This window comes from Dendrobium catenatum, unplaced genomic scaffold (assembly GCF_001605985.2).
Source record: "Dendrobium catenatum unplaced genomic scaffold, ASM160598v2 fragScaff_scaffold_1056, whole genome shotgun sequence".
Taxonomy (NCBI): Eukaryota; Viridiplantae; Streptophyta; class Magnoliopsida; order Asparagales; family Orchidaceae; genus Dendrobium; species Dendrobium catenatum.
In genome coordinates, this window is record NW_021319518.1 from 7,546,957 (window position 1) to 7,565,584 (window position 18,628).

At 35.5% G+C, this 18,628-nt stretch overlaps 2 protein-coding genes across 2 annotated transcripts in view; both read left to right on the forward strand.

Annotated features, from left to right (window-relative positions):
* The window catches only part of LOC110104649 (mediator of RNA polymerase II transcription subunit 7a), a 22,263-nt gene extending 8,097 nt beyond the window's left edge, over positions 1–14,166 (forward strand). The window contains exons 3-5 of the mRNA XM_020833842.2: positions 2,062–2,228; positions 2,318–2,391; positions 13,491–14,166. Coding sequence (XP_020689501.1) covers positions 2,062–2,228; positions 2,318–2,391; positions 13,491–13,551 — 302 coding nt within the window. The 3' untranslated portion in view covers positions 13,552–14,166. The remainder of the gene's footprint in view (positions 1–2,061; positions 2,229–2,317; positions 2,392–13,490) is intronic.
* A 2,528-nt stretch (positions 14,167–16,694) lies between these two features.
* LOC110104638 (NAD(P)H-quinone oxidoreductase subunit S, chloroplastic) lies at positions 16,695–18,066 on the forward strand. Its single transcript, XM_020833828.2, has 2 exons — positions 16,695–17,582; positions 17,776–18,066. Exon 1 carries the CDS (start codon positions 16,834–16,836, stop codon positions 17,557–17,559), a length of 726 nt encoding a protein of 241 aa, XP_020689487.1. The 5' UTR covers positions 16,695–16,833; the 3' UTR covers positions 17,560–17,582; positions 17,776–18,066.
* The last annotated feature ends 562 nt before the right edge of the window (positions 18,067–18,628 follow it).

The window sequence follows — 18,628 nt, forward strand, 5'->3', positions numbered from 1 at the left end:
TTAAATAAGTAATTGGATAATTATTAATAAAGTTAGATAACAAATGCTTATTAAATTAACACCTAAATACGTAATTTAATAAATAATACTATAATTAGTAAATAAATTATTTAATAATTAAGTTAATTTCTAATTAAATTATTTATTATTATAACTTATTGACGATAATTAAAATTAAAATTAACAAGTAACTTTTACTTAACATGCAATTAAATTCATAACACATTAAATTTAATTTTTAAATGAATCAATCGCCTTAAATCCTGAATTATGTTGTCAAATAGTTTCATAGGATTTAACAAGATTTAACAACTACTGTCTTGCCAAATAGTTTTTAGGATTTAATATACCTATAACAACAACAACATCAAGTCTTTATCCCACTATGTGGGGTCAACTACATGAATCCTTTTTCTCTATTATGTCTTGATAAGAGTTAAATTCTCATTTAAATCTAATAAAGAAATGTCATTTCTAACATTTTCTATCCATGTCTTTTTAGGTCTATCTCCACCTTTCTTAACATAAGTCAAATCTAATACATCTACTTTCCTAACAAGGTCATCGGAAGGCCGTCGTTTTATGTGCCCAAACAATCTAAGGTGACTCTCTCTAATCTTATCTTCCACTAGAGCTACTTCAACCTTTTCACGTATATGCTTAGGATTTACAGGATTTAATATACCTAGGATTTACTAAATCCTGGATTACAGGATTTGCTAAATCCTACTTTTATCCAAACAACCCCTAAATGCAGTGCAAGGTAAATTTATTGTATTTGAAATACTTTAGAATTATTGGGTCAAGTATAGAAGAAATATATGAAATTATTTTTTTGTGTAAGGTTTAAAGTAAAATGAATTCAATGTAAAATTGTAGTGATGTGGTGGTTGTGGTAGGGTGATTGGTGCTGTGGTAAGCGATGCATAGAGGCGGGCGGTGGGTGGAGAGTGGCTAGTGGTGGCCATCAACTGAAGGCTGGGGGCGAACCTTTATACATGTTTTTTATTTGAAATTCAGTTATTGTGAGTGAATTCTGAATACATTGAAAATAAACTAAATCTTGAATTTCAAATACATCAACAAATTACTTCACATTTTTTTTTTTCATCCTACCAACTAAGAAAATTTTCAAAACCCTCAGTATTATTTTTTTTAAACTTTGCATTCCTTTGTAAGCAAACTAAAAAAAACCCCGTTATAAATTTCATAGTTACTTCATGACTCTTTATTTATATGTCCAAGCACCAAAATGAAAGCTTTTTAAAGGAGGGGGCTTACCTTGTAAAGGTGATTTGACGTTTATGTGATGAGAACCTTGACTTCGGGTGGACTGAAATTAGTTTGGTTATATGGACGCATAGTTACGTTATACATCACTATTAGATTTCCTTTGCAATTCATAGAAATAAAATAATAATGTCAAAGCAACATGAAGATAAAACTATACTAATTATATTGAGCCTTATGCATGAATAAAGCGAGTTGATAAAGATGGTGAATCCATCCATCCAATCTCGTGATTTCCATCCAAATGTACATTATCTTCTGCACAGCTGACATAATGTGCTGCATCATGTTGTATATGATGAGAAAATGAAATTCATAGCCTTAATCAGCTACTGTTAACTGTTGCAACACTTTCGGCTTGTATTTAATATCTTTTTTGCTGGTGCTCGGTACATGGATTGAATTTTCCATGAACAGTGACTCGTAATAGGGCCCAAATGTGACTAAAATATTAGGTATTGATGCCTTATTTACTACATGTTCTTTCCAAGACTAAGTATGTTTAGATAGTTTTTTATCACATGAGTTCTGCTAGAGAAGGACTCAGCATTTGTTTAAGAGATTTAAGCTAACTTGTTTCATCTCCCATTCTAATCCTACTTTTGTTCATCAATTTTGGAGCTCTGCTTATATCATTACCGATTCAATTACATTAATGTTACTTCATCATATGTGTTTCTGTTTCTTGTGATCTCCTGATCTTCTATATTATTCTATTTGTTCTAACTGGCTAAGTGCTTCTAATTCATTAATTTGTTTCTATTTGTTCAGATTATAAAAAAGAGTTGAGGTCACTAAATAGGGAGCTTCAACTACATATCTTGGAGCTAGCTGATGTGCTTGTGGATAGACCATCACAATATGCACGAAGGGTGGAGGAAATATCTCTTATTTTCAAGAACTTGCACCATCTCCTTAATTCATTGCGTCCTCACCAGGCATTAATTGTCATTAATATTTTCATTTCCTTAAACGTATTTTCTTTGGCTCATCTGTTAATATGTGTTTTTTTCCTTTTACTTCTTAGGCTAGAGCAACTCTAATTCATATTCTAGAACGCCAAATACAAAATCGAAAACAGGCAGTGGAGGACATAAAAAGGTGCACCTTCAACTGCAATGAATTTTTGTCATGGGCTATTGAATCATATTATTTGATGAGTATTTTATTTGTTATTGGCCGTAACAAATGAGTTGTGTTCCGTGGGTGTATAATTATCTTTCACCCTGATGTCTACGTTGTCTGAAAAGAGAAGTATTGATCTACCTTACTGTTTTAGGACAATTTAGTAATTCATAAAAAAAATTTATTGATGGTCCTTGTCTAGAATATGACAGGTTAGCATTTGTCACTGAAATCTTGTGTTTTCCCGCACTAGGTTAAATTAAGAAGTTGCATGAAAGCTTCATCTCAAATTCATGTGTAAAAAATTGAAAGAAATCAGTTAGAAATTGTGATAAAATTCATTATTTACTCTTTCCATGAAATTAGCAAAGAAATTTCATGTATGAAATGTATAGGCATGTTATAAATTTAAAGATGACATGTTTACTGTACTAGGTTTTCAACCAGTGTATGAGCTTGAAGTAAAAACATAATTATATATTTTAAATTTCTAGTCACATTAAAGAATATGATAATAATTGAATTCAAAATTTTATGTTATCCTAAAAAATTTGCAGTTGAATGAAATAGTTAGATTTTTACTTGCTCCATTAAAATGAGCTCAACAAAAATGATTGCCATATAATCGAAGACCTTACAACATGAATAACTCAAGCTTTACTCAGAAATCATATTTCAACTTTAGTAATAATATGTGATATTGTCCAGATTGATGGTGAAATAGATGGAGATATTATTAGGAGTAATAGTTCTAGTGGAGGATTGTGACTTTTAGTGATCAAGCCAATAAGACTACATGTTTTAGATAGCTTGGGTCTATTGTCCAGAGTGATGATGAAATAGATGGGGATATTATTAGTAGAATTCAAGTTGGATGGTTGAAGTGGAGGAATGCATCAGGCTTATTGTATGATAGAAAGTACCCCTCAAACTTAAGGGAAAATTCTATAAGATGGTGGTGAGGCATGCAACACTTTATAGTGTAGAATGTTGGCCATTAAAAGAGAAACATAATATTAAGTTAAGTGTTGCAGAAATGAGGATGCTTAGGTGAATGAGTGGTTTTATTCTTAGATATATGATATGAAACATGCATATAAGTGAAAAGGTTGGAGTAGATCCAGTGACAGATAAGATTAGAGAGTGTCACCTTCAATGGTTTGGCCACATAAAATGAGGCATTTCGATGACCTGGCTAGGAGAGTAGATGTATTAGATTTGTTTTTTTAAGAAAGGTAGAGGTAGACCTAGAAGGCTTGGTTAGAAAATATTAGATATGACATTTCTTTATTAAATTTAAATGAAAATTTGGCTCTTAACAAGGCACAATGAAGAAAAAGATTCATGTAGCCGACCCTACATAGTGAGATAAAGGCTTCATATTGTTGTAATGATGTGTGATATTATTGCTACATTGATTAATATCAAACTCTGTGGTACTAATTATTTTGGTCCCAAATTGTTGAGATGTAAATCTCAAACAAAGACAAGTTGGGACACATAAATGGTAATTTTTGACTATCGGAACCCATGCTTCCTCTTTTAAGAGATAGAGCACTGAGAAATTTATTTTGAAGGGCTTGTTGATCAATTCAATAGATCCCTCACTTATTGATAAATTCATTTATTTTCCAAGTACGAAGAAAGTATGAGAATCCATATCTACAACCTACTTTGATGGAACTAACACATGTCAAGTATATGATCTAAAGAGATGCTTGACTCAACTGCGATGATCTAGGGGTTCCATTGACTCATATTATAATAGTCTTAAGGCATGTGGATGGAGATCTATTTCACACTATTTGTACCTAATGGACCAGGTGTCATGCTTCTTGATGACTCGAGAAGGATGTGGCATCTTTTGAGTAGGTATGAACTCCTAAAAAAGAACATAAGATGAGAGAAGAAAAATTTTATTTCCTTAAAATAGATTACAGCAATGGACATTTTTACACTTAGAGACAATGTAAACGAGTCTATATGTGAGAAGGTTGGAGTAGCTCCAATGGCTGATAAGATTAGAGAGTCATCTTAGATGGTTTGGTCACATAAAATGTCTTCCTTTCGATGACCCGCTTAGTTGAGTAGATGTATTAGATACAGTCTATGTTAAAAAAGGTTGAGGTAGACTCTAAAAGTATTTGGTTGGTAAGTATCAAAAATTACCTTTTTTATTAGATTTCAATGAGAATTTAACTCTTAATAGGACACAATGGAGAAAAAAGATTCATATCGTCGACCCCATGTAGTAGAATAAAGGCTTTATGTTGTTGTAGTAGTAGATTACATCAGTTTGGAGATATTTATAGGGTTTTACATAAAGATTTTGATGGGTTTAAAAGGTTTAGACTTTAGACTAGTTGATGAACACAAAGGTTTAAGTGGGTTTGGTGTGGTTCAGTCTTTTTGGCTAAACTGGTTAATTACTGACTACTGGCTATTGAACTACTGGACTGATGGGCCGGTGGCTACTGGACCACTAGGTGCTGTTGGATCGGTGGCAATGCTTGCAGCTGTGTGATGAAAAACTGCAAGCATTTGGTTGTCTATTGAATTTATTTTATTCCTTCCTCTTCGATGATAAGCTATAACATTTGTATTATTGTCTTTAGCTTGTTTTTCAGATTATTTAATCATTATTTACTTTGTGTACTATTGTTGAATCGAAGGGAATAAATTGTTGCTATACAATTCTGTCCCCATAAAAGCAAACCTTATCCTTAAGCTTCAGAGATGGAAAAGAAAGAGAGTGTTGAAGAATTCTCCCAAGTGGCATCATATGGCGTAGTTAGCTTCCATCATTAGGGTACCTATGAGGTTGTCCACGAAGTTATATGGTGCGGGAAGCTAGAATTGCACAGGGTAGGCTTAGTGGTTGGTTGTCATGACATTGGTAGAGGTGTGATTGTAAGTGGTGGATCACTGGGAAAAGTTTTGAGGATTGAAATAGGAAAAATTCGGTGAATCTTACTTTCTGGAGGAGTATAAGTCAGTCTGCTACAGGACTAGTAATAGATTGAAATTGAAAAGGACCAAAATAATGTTTTGCCAATTTAGAGAGTGTGTGGTTAACATGAGACCATAACTTTGGGGTGTTAGAATAAACACGAAGGTATTGTTCTAAACATTTATTTGGTATCTCGGTCTGGCCAAGGATGATAAGCAGTGTTATAACGGAGTGTATTAGTGCTTAAAGCAAAAAAAAAAAAAAAATGATATCAGAAGTTGCTTAAAAAGTGCTATCACTACTGGAAACAAATGCTTTTGGGAGTCAATGTAATCTAACGACTAGATTGACAAATAGTTTAGCCAATTGGGATGCTGAGAAAGCTGTAGCCAAGGGTCTAAAATGTGCCTATTTGGATTGACCATCAATGAAAACTAGAATAGAAATGTAATCTTGTAAATTTAATAGTCCCGTGGTAAAGTCCATGGACAATTCCTCCCAAATTTGATATGGCACTGGAAGAGGAGAGAGAAGACCAGCAGGGGCCATGATAGATGACTTAATTTCATGGTAGATTAGGAATTTTCAGACAAAATTAAGCAACATCTCTATGGAGTTCTGGTCAATAAAAATTTGCAGCGAGTCTTTTTAATAGTTTTAAGAGTACTACTGGGAGGTGTAGATTGAAATTCAGTAAGTAAATAATTTTTTAGAGGAGTTTTTACTTTTGTGAATACAACCTTTAAAGTAGAGAGAGGGATAATATGTAGTTCATAATTCTCCCTTTGCCAACTTTGATGCAATTCTAAGGATATTAGGAGCATTAAATGTTTCCTTCTTTAATTCATGAAGAAAAGCCCAGGAAAAATTAGTAATTAATGTAAAGAAAGAAGCAAGAGAAATGATAGAATACTCCGTCTCATTCGCTAGGTGAGATAAATAGTCAGCCACCGTATTTGATTTACTTGGTTTGAATTCAATGCATAAATTGACTCCTAAAAGCTTACAAAGGTAATATTGTTGATCGGGAGTTTGAAGGATTTGGGTTTAGAGTTCTCGAAGGCTCTTATGATCAGCGCAAATTACAAATTTAGTGTCTAAGAGATATTGACGTCACTTGCAAAATGCTTCCATAATTGCTTATAATTCTTTTAAATAAGTGGAGGATTGGGATAATTCATAATTATAAACCCAATTTTTACCAAAGAAAGCAATATGATGATTATCTTGTAAGAGAACGACACCATTGCCCACATTAGAAGCATCAATCTCAATAATACATGGTTTAGTAAAGTCAGGTAAAGTTAAATAGTGGCAAGAATCATGACAAGTGCAAGGTTATTAAAAACTGTGGAAGCATGAGTGTCTCATTTAATGCATATTTTTTAAGAAGGTTTGTTAATGTAGTAGCAATAGATGCGTAATGGGATAGAAAGCGATGCTAGTAACCTGTTAATCACAAAAGAGATCGTAAATGTCATAAAGAAGAGGGAATTAACCAATTACTCATTTTATTTGGGTAAGCCTGAACACTACCAACTGCATATATGATCAAGATATTCAATAGAAGTTTTATAGAAATGACATCTTGTTAATTTTAAAATGAGATGATTATCATGTAAGTATAAAAAACAATATCGAAATGATTCGAATGAAGGTCCAAGGTAGGACTATAGATAAGGATATCTTCAAAAAATATTATTACGAATTTGCGAAGATATGAATGAAACTTGATTCATTAAAGCTTGAAAAGTAGAATGTGCATTTGTAAGTCCAAAAGACATAATTAAAAACTCAAAATGGTCGTCGTGTGTGCGAAAAGTAGTTTTATGGATGTCTTTGGGTGCATATAAACTTGAAGATAATCGGAACAAGGATCTAATTTAGAAAATATTATAGCACCATGTAATTCATCGAAAAGTTCATCTACCGTAGGAATAGAAAATTTATCTTTAATAGATAGTGAATTAAGTGCTCAATAATTGATGCAAAAATGCCAAGTTCCATCATGTTTCCTTAGAAAGAGTATCGGGCTTGAGAAAGGATCGTGACATTGACGAATTATGCTTTATTGCAGCATTTTATTGACCAATTATTCCATTGCATTCTTTTGAAAGTGAGGATAGTGCTAAGGGAGGATGTTATTTGGTTTGGAGAGTGAATGAAGGCTTATGTGATGATCAATAAGATGTTGTGGTGGCAAGCCTTGTAGAGGGTCAAATAATTGTTTAAAATGTAATAACAAAGTGGCAATATAATTAGGTTATTGTTTAGTGATGGATAAGAGAGTATCACCCAAGGTTTTGGGTGTTGATGTATCAGTGAATAAATTGAGATCGAAGAGTGAAAATTTATACCGATGGAGAACGATATATTAAAGCATGGAATTTGTGAAAGGAGAAAGAGTTAGCAACTACTTGAGGTTACCCATATAGAGTAATACGGTGGTTATGATTAGAAAATTGCATGGTGAGATTATGATAGTTATTTAAGATTGAACATAAAGATTGGAGTCATTGCTTTGCCTAAAATGATATATGCAACTAGAATGAAGAGAATGAATAAATCTAATAAGATATGATAACCTTGCATGTTCATTGTAACTTGAGAACATTTGGAGTTGCATAATAGTAGATTGCCATTTCCTACCAAAAAGTTAAATTGTTTAATTGGTTCTTTTTGAAGGACAAGCTTTTGAATTATGTTATCTTAAATAAAATTGTGTACCACCACCATCAATTAAAATTTGTTCATTGTGTTTGTTAATATAACCTTTTAAATGAAATTAGTGCATATTAAATTATTCGGTTAAAATATTTAAGCTAATTTCAGGTTATGGTTCTTGGGAATCATTGTCAATAGTAGAAGTTATTTATTAGAGCAACGTTGTTGAGGGCTAAATTTTGCATCACAGTTGAAACAAAGTCGTTTTTCATGATGAAATTGAATTTCCATAGAAGATAGCTTGCTATGGGAAGGGAGGAAGTTTTGATGGTGGTGCAGGTGGGGGAGAGGGTGTAAGGATTGGTTTGGCCGAAAGATAGGTGTTGACCTCCACACTACAGCTATAGAAAAACAGACTATATATATATATATATAAATGATTACCTGTTGGAGGCCCATACGCAAATCGCTGCTCTAGCCGCATCAACAATACTTATCTTCTACAAGCGTCGCCGAAGTTCTCGCTTCACCCACGTTCTCCTCGATCGCCTCCTACTCAAGTCGTTAAAATGAGAAAGAAATGAAGTTGTTTGTTTATGTTCTTTCCCGCTCATGAACTCCTCTCGCTCTCAAAGGACCCGCTGATTTCTTCCATCCGGTCTCAGTCGGACTAAACCCACGCCCCATCCAAAGTCCCGACCTCCAATCCCTCATCCCGCCGAAGCTTCTAGTTCAACAGGTCGAAGCTTACGACCACCATACCTGTTGCAAACCACTTGACCCTAGTAGCCGCCGACCTCACTGCCTTTTGAACTCCCTTGCAAGCCAACTCCAATCTTCTGAATCCCATAAGCAACGCTAATCTCCACCTATAGCCGAGATCTCCTTCCACGGGAAATCTCAACCCGTCATCTCTTTGATAGTTAAGACCAAACCGACTGCCACATTTCTTCCTCCAAGCTCGAGCGAACCCTCAAATCCGATCCAGATCCCGTCGACCTCCACGCCCCAACCGTTCCCTACCCGCCTCTATCTCAAAGCCGACCTCCACTCATCTTCTTCCCTACCCGATCTCTAGCCGACTGTTGACCCCTATACATCAGACCACGCCAGAGAGGACTCAAACTTGTAAATAAAGCAATATGTTTATTGATGAAACACGTCACTTAAGGGGTCAAATGACAAACGGATGATATCTTTGTGATCAGGACCATTGAATTCTGCTAGGTCGGGGCCCCTCGTAATTGAATCGAATGAGATTGGTCAAAAGACACAACTTACAACTTTTATCCTTCAATCTTTCAAAAGCTGGTATGGCCGCCTCCCCCAAAAGAAACCATCCTCGTTCAACTATTTTGTCAGTGGCCGTGCGATGGTGTTATAGCCCTTCACTAACCTCCTATAGTAGCCAATTAGCCCTAGGAATCCCCTTGAGTTCCCTGAGATTCTTTGTCAGTGACCATCTCAACATGGCCTCAATTTTGGCCTGATCGACAGCTACACCCTCCCGAGATACTACATGTCCCAAGTACTCCACATTGGCCTCGGGAAAGTAACATTTCTTCAGATTGGTCCTCAGTTGATGCTACTGTAACAGCTCTAAAACCTGGTTCAAGTGCTCCCAATGCTCCCCATCTGACCTTTTGTAAGCCAGAATATCATCAAAAAATACCAGCACAAATCGCCTTAGATAGGGTTGAAAAATCTTGTTCATGAGGGACTGGAAAGTGGCTGAGGCATTGATAAGGCCAAAATACATCACTAGGAACTCATAATGCGCCCCTTAGGAGTTCTGAAAGCAGTCTTCGGCACATCCTCCCTTTTCATTCTAATATGATGGTACCCTGACTTCCTATTTATCTTGGTGAAGATAACTGCCCCACTTAGCTCATCAAACTGCTCATCTATCACTGGGATATGAAACTTATTTGACACAGTTTCCTTATTCATCGCTCTGTAGTCTATACAAAACCTGCTAAGTTCATCTTTTTTTTAACCAATAACACTAGGCTAGAAAAAGGACTCTCACTAGGCCAGATAATCCCTTCTTGCAACATCTCTCTGATCAACTTCTCAATTTCATCATTCTATAATCATTTGCTTTATGTTCAGATACAAGTCCAAATCCAAGTCCTTGTTCATTTGATGCCAAGTCCCCTATGTCACTGAAAATTTTGGCAGCCTCCCGACGTCTCCCCCGCTTAGGGGAAACTACGGGATACCGGGCCATCCCCACGCTACAAGAGCGTGTATGGTTGGTGTCGGGTGACACCGAGGCCATGCATCTTCGATCCCACCACACTACAAAAGTGTGTATGGGGGCTCCAAAGTACCTGTTTAAAAACACAAGTGGCTTTCTCGGCCACACTACAATAGCGTGTACAGGTACTTAGAGGTGTCTCCGCAACGCTACGAGAGCGTGTACAGGGCTTCCGTGGACTCGTTGTATGCATCGCGCCAAATTTCCTCTTACCGTGCTACGAGAGCGAGTATAGGGGGTTTTCTGGGTCGACACAAACACAGAAAACGGGATTTTGAATTTAGAACTTATACCTACGTGACAAGGGATTTACGGTGATGTTGATGATAAAAAAACACAAGAGTTTCTCTTTTTTTTGGATTTTTTCTTTTCTTCTTTTTTTAATCTTTTTTTTCTTTACATATGCCTCCACATACATGTATATTAAAATTGACGACGATGGCGACAATGCAAATGATGAATAATATTAGTGAACTTCGACACTAATAATGCTAAACACATTAATCACATTAACCATCAATGCTTAAAGAAAACCTCTCTCTTCTTTTTTTTTTTTGACAATTATGTATGCATCATCTATATATATATATATATATAATGCATGCAGGTATTCATACATATATACACTTATATCTACAATACAAATAACTTCTAGCACAATCACATTAATAAGTAGTAGGAATGAAAAAAATAAATAGTCACTGAATACTTAAAAAGAAAGGTTTTTGACTTAATGACGGAGCAAGAGACTGATCGAGGCAGAGGTCACAACTGTGTGGGATTGACGGAAGTGACGAAACTTCAACAAAATGAGGTAAGATATTAAATTGAGATTTGCTCTCCTGTGGTTTTGACTTTCCAATTTTGTGTTAACTTTTATTAAATTAAAATGCATGCTAATGCTCTATCATCATCACATTAATTCAAATGGACAATAATGCCTTATAGTCAGTCCAAAAGCGCTTCAATCATCTTGTTATTTTCTCGAAATGCGTGCAATTCTTCGATTCGTGTGAATTTTGTTTTTTTTTATGCATCGATTTTGCCGCATAATTTTCATTGGATTAATTGATAGTGCATTACAAGTATTTTAACGTTCCGGTTGCAATGACGCAGTCAGTTTCGCGATAAGACATCGTTGGGCAACAACACGGGCTAATTTGCTCAAAATGCGTGGTATTGTGTTGAAACTGTATCGATTTGCATGCATGATTTTAATTGGACAAATTGACAGTGCATTTAGAGTATCGACGACATTCCAGATGTAATGATGAAGTCCGTTTGTCAATCAGACGTCATTTTGGGCAGCGTGGATGTCGATTTTCGTGTGTTGTCTCGAGATACGTGTCGACCTCCTCGTAGGTCTTTAATTGATCAAATTGACCATCATATTGAGGTATTGAGTACGATCTGAATGCAACGGGGAAGTCTGTTCTACGATCTGGGCGAAACCGAGACCAGTTTTTGTTGATATGCGTGCTGTTGCTTTGAGATCCTCGCCACTATCCCAGATGACCCTAATTGAATAAGTAAAATGTATATTTTCAATGTCGTGCCGAAGTCCTTTTTGCAATCGTCGAGTGCCAAATTCCTTGAGTTACATGTCGTCACATCAAGATTCATGCCACTGCCTCGGTCGACCCCAATTAATCAAATAAAATGTATATTTTGAATGTCGACGACGTTCCATACGCAACAATGAAGTTCGTTATGCGATCAGATGCCGTTAATCCGACGATGCGTGCCATCGCCTCGGGTGTCAATCGTTCCTTTGTACCGATCTTGCCCGATTTGACTGCGAGGGGTATCAACCTAGAAGAATTTGATGTCTTGATCACAACGACGTAGTCCGTTTGGCAATCGGAGGTCGTTTGACACTTCAAGTAATATGTCGCATTGAAGCGCACGTTCAGCATCTTGCCAGTTTAGCCCTTTTGTGCGAGATTTGACGTATAGGGGTCAACATTTGTTAGACAGAACACACACAATAACTAAGTATGAAAATGTTGTTAGACTGCGAAATATCATAAGAAGTTTTCAAGGAAGTTTTTTCCAAATAAATGTAAAATTGTCGATTGTAGTATTTCACAAAAATTTCTATAAAAATTTCAACAACTAAACGTAGCAATCAAATGTGGGAGATTATAATTTCCTCTATGTAGACAAAGTCAGTGCGCATTGGGGCTACATTTATTGGTGTATTTTGTGGCGCTCCTTGTTGAATAATAGTTATTTGCAGATTTCATACTTGTGTTGGCAATAGTATCAACCATTGAAACAATGCGGTGTTGACGTTGTTGCTAACGTTGGTGTTCCTAGAACAATGCAATACCATTAAGGCTTCCTATATTTTGATAAAAATTGCCACCATACAACAAATAGCTTGGGATTGACATTCCACCCACTGTCTTGTATGCAGCTGGAACATTTGTGACAAAAACAACATAGCATCTCATATTTCTTTAAAATAAAAATAAAATAATTAGATAAAAAAGTTTACAATTAATAATTGATAATTACATAAACATAGTTTAGTTATACCATTTGATATTTTTGTGTTGTTATATAATGAATTTGGGATAGCTTCTTTAAGGATAATAATATCTGCATCAGCCTTCTTGTCTAATGCTCATTATCGTCATCATCATCTTGATCTATTGTTTTCCCATTATAGTACTCTTATGCTTCTATTGATACATATTAACTATTTGTATCACGAAGTGCAAACTTAGGATCATAATCAGAGGTGAGCCTTTGTATATAATTATGTAATGCCATAGTTGTAGCAATAATGTTACCCAATTGTTGCTAAGAGAATGTGCGCACATTGTGCAGATTCCCCTTTGTTTTTTTTCCACACTATGAATACAGTGAGGAGTGACATTTGCTAAATACCTTATCTAGAAATTTTAAGGACTGCATACCTTAGCTAAAATTAGCTATATAATTTCTTTTTTGTGTCTAGATGTGGCTTTAGGAATATATCTTGACAAGCCCCATTTTATTTCATGACTGCACTGCATTCTGAAGTAGTTTATCTATAATTGTAGATTATCGTCATTAAGATATTACGTTACATTGATTAGAAGTATTAAAACCTGTTTCTTTCATTGATTCTGTCCGATCTTGCAAAAGTGTTTCTTTCACTTGATTTCTGAATCATAAACTGCATTGACATCAATGTTCTAATTTTCTATGCAGAAGGAGAGAAGAGGCACAAAAGTTGCTTAAGGATTCACTCCAAATGCTGGATGGCCATTAATTTGCCTTCAATTAGCGCCCGCCTACTTAGCTTTGCGAGTTTGATCTGCTATCTAATTTCTTTAGTGAAAGCTAAGTCTCCAAGCGACGAGGATGAGCTGATGGGGGTTCATACTTTACATAATAGCAAGATTTGTAATGTGAGCGATACCGCCCCTGACTGCAGAAATTATGAACTCGTATCATTTTCAAACCTGGTTAATTTTGAGGCATCGTCCAAAAAAAAAAAAAAAAGACGGTTGGTTTTATATTTTATTGCATAATGGCTTTTGCAGAATTGCTTGAGCCATCTTGAGTTTTTATTTGGGTCTTGTGATTACATACTAAATTTTTATTTCGAACTAGTCTTTTTAGAGAACTTAAGTACAAGATAAAGCTAGTTGCAAGAATCCATACAACTTGATGGATCATAATCGATCACATGTGGCTGAGTGGTGTAGAAAAACTTGGTGTATTAGTATTTGGATATCTATTTTCTTTGTCTCAGAAAGGCTATCATCTGAAAGCAAAATCAGTAGCTATGGCTGCTACTGCTTCATCGTTGCTTTTAGTTGGTAACTCTAAATCAACAGTGTGATTAAGAACTTTGTATTAAAAATAAAAGTTACTTTGTATAGACGATGCTAAATAGAGTGCAACCAGTGGACATGTTTAGCATTCATCCACATATGAATTTGCACACAACTTCACATATAAAAGGCTTGCTAATTAAGAATATCAATTGAAGCATTTTTGTGATAATGATTTCAAAGCCCTTTTTCACTCAACGAACTGTATATCGTTGTAGATGTGTTGAAGTCTTGAAGTTTGGGGTTTTAACATCTTATGCTTAAATAATTTTTTTGTGCGTCCATTATTAAGTAATAACTCTCACACTTTTCCACTAATGGTTCAACATGTTCTACAAATAGTGTGGCATTGGTTTGGATTTATTTGATGAAGTGTTAGTAGTATCTTCTCTTGAATGCAAGCTAGCATCTTTTCATCCTCATCTTGTTTTTCTTCAACCTTTTCCTCTATTTGTGGGTCTTCTGTAAATGAAGAGTTAGGATCACCCAACACAAACTGCAAAATTATTATTTTTTGGCTTGGACATTCAATTGACTTGTTTCTAGGTTGAAAATAACCAAAAACACTTCTACCTCAGTCACTCTACTGACTATGGTTCACTCTGACCACCGTCGCCCACTAACTATGATCCATTATGATCGTTATCGCTCGCCGACTTCTATCTCTCCGACCTCTGAAGCCCCCTGACGATGGTCCCTTAGACCACTGTTGCCCTCCAATACAATCCCTTGGACCATTGTCGCTCGCAGACCATTGTCGCTCGCCGATTACGATCTCTCGGGCCACCGTTACTTTTCGACTATGGTCCACTCCGACTACCATCCTCTGCCGACTATGGTTTGCTTCGACCATCATTGCCCGCTAAGTACGTTCCACTCTGAACAATATCGCCTGTCAATTATGATTCCTCTGACCTCCAAATACAATCCCTCCAACCACCGTCACCCTACTACAGTCACACCGATGAAATGAGCAGGCCAACACTCTCCTGAGAACAACTCCTATGCCACCATATTCTTTCCAACTCCAATTATATAATGTGCTCTCTACAATAAATATTTAAGACGACGCCCTTCTCCGAGGAAGGGACTTTTTTTTAATCAACCACTAACACTAGTGGAATCATCTTTAACTTGGCAATGCCCCATAATTTTCCCCCCATTCTAGAGGTTTTCATGTAAAAACACTGGTGTCTCTTATGAATAGTGCACCTCTTTTTTTATCTGTGTGGTGGATCCTTGTACAAAGTTTAGACGCTAAGCCTTATATCTCCATCATCTCAAATATTCCAGGACACAACATTAATAATTAATTAGATATTAATGATATAGTTAAAAATTAAATTATTTTTTTAAAATACTTAAATAATTAGCATTATAATTAATGATCAAATAATTAGTTATGTAAATCAATAATTAAATAATTAAGTAAAAGCAATAAAATAATTAATAATGTAATGAACAAGATATATGTGAAATAATGATTAATTTGAAGTAATAAAATACTTAAACAATTAATCATAATTAATAGTATTGTTAGTAATTAAAATTATTCAAGTAGTAATTAAGTAATTATTTAAATAAATTAATCATTAAATTAGCTTCTATTTATACTATTTATAATTATAATCTATTGACATTTATTAATAATTAAATTTAATATGTAATTATTATTTTAAATATAAATAAAATTTAAATTTTTAATGAACTAATCACATTAAATCTTGAATTAGATTACCAAACAATTTTATATTGCCATAATTTTCATGATTTAACACACTTAAAATTTATTAAATTTAAATTTACAAAAATTATTAACAACAACAAGCTTTTATCCCACTATCTGAGGTTAATTACATAATCTTTTTTTCTCTATTGTGTCATGTTAAAAGTTAAATTCTCATTTAGATCTAATAAATAAAGGACATTTCTCATATTTTCTAACCAAGTCATTTTAGGTCTACCTCTGCCTTTCTTAATATAGGTTAAATCTAATACATCTACTCTCCTAAACAGGTCATCGAAAGTACACTATTTTATGTGACCAAACCATCTAGGGTGACTCTCTTTAATCTTATCTACCTCTAGAGCTACTTTAACTTTTTCATGTATATACTCATTTCATATTATGTTTGTAAGAGTAAAACCACTCAGCCACCTGTGCATCCTCATCTATGTAACAGTTAACTTGATATTATGCTTTTCTTTTTATGACCAACATTATGCATCATAAAGCATTGTAGGTCTAACTACCATTTTATAGAATTTTTACTTAAGTTTGAGTAGTACTTTTCTGTCACACAACAAGCGCGATGTATTCCTCCACTTTATCCTCCAACTTGAATTCTACTAATAATATCCCAATATATTTCTCCATCACTCTGAACAATAGATCCAAGATATCTAAAATGTATAGTCTTATTAATAACTTGATTGCTATTGTGTATATCCCAATCTATTTCTCTCTATACTTCTCCATCAAACCTCCCAATAAATATACGACTTTCATAAATTTACATAAAATTTCAAATTCTACTAAAATTAAATCCCAGTTGTTACCAAAACAGCCTCTTAGGATTTCTTCGTTGTTATCCTTAATTCAATGTCGTGGATGAATATCATACTTCTCACACCACAGAATCCTAGGTTGCCAATAACCGGCAGAAGAGCTCTCCGGCTCTCTGCGCTCTTGGAGAGATTACCTTGAAAACGCCATGGCTGCTTCTTCAATTCCACTCCAATTCGACGCCATCCGAAACCCTCTACTTCAAAATAGCAGCCTCCTCCTTCGCAAAGCCCCATTAATCCTCCATATTTCTCCCAGAAACACCTCCGGTAGCAGCACTGTGATGACCCCTTCCGCCAAGTTCAATCTCTACGAGATGATGGGTGGACGAGGTCTCTGCAACGGCGAACAGGGCCTTGGAAAGGAACTCGAGAGGCCGATCATCGTAGAACCAGAAACCGTACCTCCCACTCAAGCTGCCGCCATCGATCCATCTCTGCCTTCATCCTCCATAATTGGTGGAGAAGAGGGCTTCGAGAAAGAACTTCTGGGCCTCACCGGTGGTTTCCCCGGTGGCGAGAGGGGCCTTCAAAGTTTTTTAGAGAAGAATCCGCCTACCATTAAGAAGAGAGGCGGTGGAGAGGAACTTTTAGGAGCCCCGCTTCCTGGTTCGGGGCCCAAGCCGCCTGAGCTTCCGCTGCTTATGCCGGGGATGATTGTGATTGTGAAGAACCCGGCAAACCCCTTCTACATGTACAGTGGTATCGTGCAGAGGGTCACAGACGGGAAGGCCGGAGTCCTCTTTGAAGGTGAGAATTGGGATAAGCTTCTCACTTTCAAGCTACATGAGCTCGAGAGGAGAGAGAAAGGGCCACCCATGGTTAATCCCAAGTCTGCCATTCACGAGGCCCTTGTTGACACCAAGCCTGAGTGAGAGAGACATCGACTGAGAAAAAGGTAGTCAGTTTACTTTTCTCCGTTTCTAGACGGTTTCAACTGCTCTCTTCTATTTCTTTTTGTCTTTCTTAGTCTTTTTTTGTACATTGCATTCCTAGTGCATTCCTAGCATTGTATTACTGGTCATCGAACTAATGAACTTGCTATTCATTATTGGATCTTCATAATCATGAATTTCTATGGTGATTTCCAGCTCCAAAAACTATCTGCTCTGTCTGCTTCTTCAATCTTAATCTTGCGGGCTAAGAATTTACATGCGACGATATTCATTATCTGAAGAAATATATTGTGAAAATCAGATTGCTGGAAATAAAAGGGGAATGTCTCAGCTCCCAGCATATTACTTGCTGAAGTGCATGTTGTGCTTCTGCTTTCATTAAACATTGTGCTTCATTCCTGAGGTTTGATTATTTTGCATGTAATGGGAATGCACTTTCAAAATGTAAATTCATAGGGATTCTTTCCTTGTTTCCTTTGCGGGTCAGTACGTTAAATGGCTATTAAATTTAATATGTAAAGATTACGGGTTTCTGGTCTACAATGTTGTCGTTGGAAAGAAAAAAACTTGTCATTTTTTGTGTTGTGTTACATTCAGTTGCTTAAATTAGGCTATTATGCACTCGTAATAACTTCCTATTATATATTGCAATCCGAATTTGCAACATTACCAACTTTGGTTATTTAGATAGGTAGCAACAAAACATTCACTCTTTTGATAGTAAATATGAAATTGGGTGTCAAGAATGTTGATTGAGAAGATTTTGATGCAATGTACATGCATTTTTCTTAAATTTCCATTCTAAGGTAAGTATCAGGGAGTCTTCAAACATTTCAACTCAATGGTTGAGCTTTGATAACTGTGGATTGAACCTATTCTTTTATCAAATAGGAAAGAGCAAGAGCCTGGAGTAGGAAAGCTGTAAAATCATCTAAATTATCAAGTCCAATAATTGTTAAAATATTTGAGCCATATGTTCTTTTTAACACAAGACTGTTTTTTGATTCCAAGTTTTGCAAAGGCTATAGCGATTTGCTATTTGAAAATG

What these genes read in the sequence shown, in the direction of transcription:
- LOC110104638 (XM_020833828.2), top strand. Translation starts at nt 16,834, where the DNA reads ATGGCTGCTTCTTCAATTCCACTCCAATTCGACGCCATCCGAAACCCT.